Source organism: Nicotiana sylvestris, chromosome 3, assembly GCF_000393655.2.
Source record: "Nicotiana sylvestris chromosome 3, ASM39365v2, whole genome shotgun sequence".
Taxonomy (NCBI): domain Eukaryota; kingdom Viridiplantae; phylum Streptophyta; class Magnoliopsida; order Solanales; family Solanaceae; genus Nicotiana; species Nicotiana sylvestris.
The window spans coordinates 6,829,106-6,835,456 of record NC_091059.1 but is presented as its reverse complement, the minus strand read 5'-3'; the positions used below and the strand labels follow the sequence as shown (position 1 = coordinate 6,835,456).

General features: G+C 32.1%; 1 protein-coding gene across 1 annotated transcript; it reads left to right on the top strand.

The window, feature by feature from the left end:
- The first annotated feature begins 480 nt into the window (after nucleotides 1-480).
- LOC104235840 (GDSL esterase/lipase 5-like) lies at nucleotides 481-3,999 on the top strand. Its single transcript, XM_009789666.2, has 5 exons — nucleotides 481-783; nucleotides 879-1,000; nucleotides 1,753-1,977; nucleotides 2,746-3,010; nucleotides 3,636-3,999. The coding sequence occupies exons 1-5, from the start codon at nucleotides 519-521 to the stop codon at nucleotides 3,869-3,871; spliced, it is 1,113 nt and encodes a 370-aa protein (XP_009787968.1). The 5' UTR covers nucleotides 481-518; the 3' UTR covers nucleotides 3,872-3,999.
- Nucleotides 4,000-6,351: the final 2,352 nt, after the last annotated feature.

Sequence of the window (6,351 nt, the reverse complement as noted above, 5' to 3'; positions counted from 1 at the left end):
ATTTCTATTGGATTTGGGGTTCGATCACCAAAATTAGACCTATTCTGTTTCGATGACAAAATATTTAGTCAATGAAAATCTAGCCTACGTGTGATGAATCTTTTACTTATACCGTTAAGCTGCTATTAACGAAAAAATGGCTAAACCAAATTAATTTTATGTAAATATTGAAATTACACCTCCTTAAAATTTGAACAATATACCGTTTTTCCTATGTCCATTCTTCATTTCAAACATATAAATGCTCTTAGATTGCGATATTCGTATATAAGCAATTTTGTAAATGTATTTCCATGTAAGTTCCAGAATAATAATCTATATTGATGACTTTAGCAAATAAGGATTGAGTCAATGGTCAAAGACTATATATAGAATTATATTTAAAATCTGGACATTTATAGCCTAACATTATTAGTATATGATCAAATGAAGTTTAATGTAGATCTTGAAGTTAATTTTTTTATATAAAAAGGAAGACAACTAACAAATTGTTCCATCAATTATTCATCACAAAACTAATGGCTTTCAGTAACAACTTGTTTTTTGGATGTTGTTTGATTGTCTTTGCATTTCTTTTGGGCAGTCCAATTGAATTTGTTGAAGGCAATATTGGACCTTTTCCTGCCCTATTTGTGTTTGGTGATTCAATTTTAGATTCGGGGAATAATAATTATATTAACACTACGACTCAATTCCAAGCAAATTTCCCGCCTTATGGCGAAACGTTCTTCAAATCTCCGACTGGTAGACCTTGTGATGGTCGCCTCATATCCGATTTTATTGGTATTAATAATTCTCAAGATTCCTATATACTTTTCCCATGTATTTATGATTGTCAAGAACTAATTTGATAATGGTTTTTGATTTGTTATTTGCAGCGGAATTTGCTAATTTGCCATTAATTCCTGCATATTTTGAAATTGGAACCGATAAATTTCTTCATGGGGTGAACTTTGCTTCCAGTGGCTCGGGTTGTTTAGTAGAAACCAATCGTGGTATTGTAAGTGGCCTTCTTATTTTTCTTTTTAAAATAAAATTAGTTTCAATATTAGATTATCTTTCTTTTTGTTTACGTGAAGAATTAACTTAAATAGCCTCTCATCCAATTGCTTAAACAAAAAGTTGCCGGTGAAAGTATACATATGTATAATATGTGTATAAACATATACATCTATGTATACTGGCTAGAAATAGTAGGCAGTAAATCCAGTCGGATATTTATGTAAAATTACTTTTTCTTTTCATTTTGGCATTTCTTTTTCAATAGAACTATAAAAACCACTATCTTCTCTATGAAAAAGGCGGAGGATGTATGTATATATATTTTTGCTATATAATATATGTATATATAACTATGTATATCTATGTATACCAACGAGAAATAATCGATAGTGGATCTGGCTGGCTATTTGTATAAAAAATAAATTCTTTTCATTTTGGCATCTCTTTTTCAGTATGTACGTGGTTTTTCAATAGAACTATAAAAACACACTATCTTCTCTGCAAAAATACTCAAATATTTTTACGAAAGTAATACCAAATCAGGGGTGGAGCTAGAGTGGCGAGAGCGGGTTCGGCCAAACTCAGTAGTTTTGGTTCGAGCCTTGTATTTGTATTAAAAAGTTCATTAAATATGTATAAATTATTAATTTAGAACCCTGTAACTTAAGACTATTAAAAACCTGAACCCAAAAGCTTAAAATCCTGACTCCGCCTCTATACCAAATTAACAAAGTTTGTTCCAATTTTCAGGTTATAGATCTTCCGACTCAGTTGGCACATTTTAATGAGGTGGTTCAATTGTTGGAGAATAAGTTAGGGCAACAACAGGCACAACAACTCGTGGCTGATGCAGTATACATGTTTAGCACTGGAAGTAATGATTATGCTTTCCCTTACCTTTCCAATCCTAAGTTTCCATTTCCTAAGGAAGAATTTTCAGAGATGGTTTTGGGTAATTTTACTGCTATTTTAAAGGTAATCATGAGATTATTATCAACATTATTTGGAGTCATGCATCAATGTAACAGGCAATTTGGTTTAAGATTGTTATTTTATAACCTTTTATTTAACATTTTTTTACTATTTTTGCTGTCAATACTTCTATATTTTTATTATAACTTTTTTACTCTTGTAATTTTAAATATGTTTTGACAACACTTTTTTTGAGCTGAGGGTCTATCAGAAACAACCTCTCTACCTCACACAAAGTAGGGTAAGGTTGCATAAAGCTTAATCCAGGATTTAAACCCTATGGGATCAGCCTTTAAGATTTTTAGCATTGACTCATTATATTTTTAAAGCTATGGGTTTAAATCTACTACTCCCTCCGTTCCAATATATGTGAACTTATTTCCTTTTTGGTCCGTTCCAAAAAGAATGACTCATTTCTAAATTTGGAAACAATTTAGCTTAAACTTACAATTCTATCCTTAATAAGAAGCTTTTATAACCACACAAATACCTTGGGCCCTTTTTTGACTTGTTTAGGATCACAATGCCCAGTCAAACAGCTTCACATAAATTGAAACGGAGGGAGTATTTGTTGCAATTTTAGTGGATTTTACACCAAAATTTATGTTCCGCATCGAAAGTTTTGGGTTTAGTTGAACCCCTCACATATACGCTACATACGCCCCTACCTACCCTCTCCAAACCCTTACTTATGTGATCACACTGAGTATATTATTGTTGTTGTTGTTGGCCTTTTATTTTAACATTATTTGAGTCATTATAATGTAACAGGAAATTTACAACAAAGGAGGGAGAAAATTCACAATATTTACGTTGCCTCCAGAAGGTTGTTCCCCAGGTGGAAGGGCATTTAATGAACAAGCAAATGGTACAAGTGGTGACTGCATGCAAGAACTCAATGGCCTATTGCAAATGCACAGTTCTGCTCTTCCCCAAAAGCTCAACCAACTACAGCAGAATTTGACTGGATTTAACTATACATTATTTGATCTTTTCAAACTTTTTACTGAAAGAATTGATAACCCTTCCAAATATGGTAAGTTTCTATTTTCATATATATCCAACACAATTTCAAATAAGTTAGACCCTCATACTCTGAACTCGATTGATTATTCTTTCTAGGATTAGAGGCGGACTTATGTATAGATTAGAAAATTTCGAATTTAAGTGTATATATGTTGAAAGCGGTCATATATTTTAATTGGAAGCCTTAATCAAAAGTATGATAGGGATACTGGTTGAGCAGTCCGCTCATGTGCCCCTGCCACCTTCAAATCCTGAGTTAAGATATGGAGAGTACGTATTTCATTTAAATCACAATTTATTTTCATATCCAACAGATTTCAAATAAGTTTTGACTCTTTATTCTGAACTTGATCAATTATTCTTTCTAGGATCTGAGGCGGACCTATGTATAAATTAGAGGAGTCATCGACCCCTATTAACCTCGGAATAAATTTCCTCTATATATATATGTGTGTGTATGTATGTTGAAAACGTCATATATTTTGCTTGGAAGATTTAATCAAAAGTCCGATTAGGGCAATGGTTGAGCAGTCCGCTCATGTGCCCCTGCCACCTTTAAATCCTGAGTTCGTCTCTGTCTAGGATGGAGAGTACGATGTATTTCATTTGAATCAAAATTTATTTTGTTTGTGCAGGTTTTAAAGTATCAATAGAAGCATGTTGTGGTACAGGTCAATTTAGAGGAATAAATAGTTGTGGAGGTAAGAGGCAAGTAAAAGAGTATGAGTTATGTCCAAATGCGACAGATCATGTGTTTTTCGATGCCAGTCATCCCACGGAAGAAGCCAACAGGCAATTTGCTGAACTATTATGGAATGGAACGACGGATGTCATTGCACCTCACAATCTTAAATCTTTTTTCCTAATGTAACTTAGTATTAGAATTAGGGTAAATTTAATATAAACCTTCTTGTATTTTGAATAAGATGATTTTTATTACTCCTACCTCCAAGATTTTATGTCTATACCCAACTAAATAGAAGGGCAGAATTGTGTTTCCATATATATCAGCATAAATTTTCTCAGAGACATTAGTCCCAACTTTATTTCGAAATTATTATCTTTATCACATGTATCAAACTACTATACACTTGGCTATTATTATGGTTCTCCCCTTATGGACAGCCCTTCTTAATGGTTGTTCAGTTGTGTAGGTTGTTTAGATTTTTCAATTATGCGTAGTAGTACAATTTATATTAAGCTCGTAACTTATTATTAAATAAATAATAAATCAGTCATGTCCATTATTTTGGTCACTTGATAGATGTACCACGTAAATGGTGTAACCTTATAATTCAATCATTCAATTAGGATTAAGATTCACGGGTTCTTTGACTCTGCATCATGTAAATATTTTTATGATTCTATTCGTAAGATTGTCATTTATTGCAAGATACTCAAATGTGTGATTTAATTTATGTCACATTATACATGTAACGCTTCTCAAATCTATAAAAGTTTCAAGACAAGCTAAATATAGAATTTAATTTTTTTTTAATCTTACATTGAGTGTATAAAAATTATACTTCTATTACGGATTTAAACTCTTGTAATTAAATTTTGCATTACTTCTCTATTCATAAATAATTAGATATAAAATTAGGGAAATATTAATAATTTTAATATTATTAATTATTAAAAGTGAGTATCATTAATTATTAATCTAGTAAAAAAAACAAAATAACCAAAAAGGGGGGACAAGCCTAAAGCTCATAAAGGGCTGTTGAAAAGCAAAAGGCTTAAAACCTTAAGCCTTGGACGAAAGGTTAGGGAAAATCAAAGCAACAGAATTCTAATGTTCACGTAAGGGTGGTAAGTGGGCAGGTTAGGCCTGGGATCGGCCCAGGCCCGCGAGCCCATATGGGTAGTGGGCCTAAACAGTTCTACTCGTTTAAGCCTGGCACAAAGAAGACATACAAGCCCATGTGGGGCGGTTCATAATAGGGGCCCATTAGGACCGAGACCGTTTGGGCCCGGGACCGGCTCCTAAGTGAGCCGGTTCAATCGGTCCTAACTGGTCCCAAACGGTCTCAACCGGTCCCAATGGCTAGTTTTTAAAAAATATTCTCAATTAAATTTCTGACCGTTGCACCTTTAAAATGTAGTCGTTATTGCTGCCAAAATAGTCGTTGGCTATTTATAAAATAGTCATTTAACCCCCCAACTTTATTTTAACCCCAAACTTTTTATAATTACACTTTTTCCCTATTTTAAACTATAAATACCCCCTTATTCTTTCATTTTTCTTCACCAAATCATCAATCTCTCTCTAATTTTCTTCTAAAATTGCTTACTTTGTTGTTGCAACTTGTGTGAAAAATTGTGAAGTTGGTGAATTGAAATCTTCAAGTCTTCAACGATAATTAATTTTAACAAGTTGTTCGTCAATTCGGTAAACTCGTTCCAACTCTTTAGTTTTAATATTATAGTTTTGTTTATTTTATTTAATTACTTTGTATAATTATAATTAAGATGACCTATTCCTTAAAAAAATTAGTAAAAATAAGGAAAAATCCAAGAGTGGTGAATCTAGTGGCCAATCTATTCCTCCTCTAATTTCACGGCCTCCCCTATCCAAACCCCATACCCGCCCTCCACCTGCTCCTATTCTTGATAGTGATAATACTTTATTACAATTTACGGAGAGTCAATATGTGCATAATATTGGAGGTGGTGAAAACTTAGATCATGAATATATGAATTCTCTTTATGGTAATCCAAATATTGATGAAGAAGATGAGCAGGAAATATATTTAGATGAAACGCAACCAGATAATGATACACCCACTAGTCTTGTTGCTCAAATTAACCCAACTAATCCAAATGATGCCCCGGTTGACCCTCTGTTACTACCCCTACCTTTTCTAGACAACCTGTTAATACCTAACTTTTCCCCAAAATATTTTCAGAACTATGTCTTGGCATCAATTAGTATTTCTCACACAATTTTTGCATTTTTAAAATATTTTTATTAATTTATGCCAGCATTTTATTTGTAAAACAATCATTGATTGCATCACAAATATTTTTTATAATAATTTTGTGGCTTAATTTTATCATTTGTATTTGTACTAAGTTTCAATTATTGCACAAATAGCCACATTTGTATTTTTTAGATAATTACTTTACAATTATAGTCTATGCATGCATTATTACATTATGTTGCAAGAAAATAGCCTTTTATATTTTTAAAATATTAAATAATTATTTTAAAATATTTTCAGACATGAAAATCATTTTTTACAGCCTATTAATTATTTTAAAAATTATTTTATCAATTAAATAGGGTATTTAACAAATGGCCCTCTTATTTTGGATTTAGCCTAATTACCTAGCCTAATTTTAATCCCA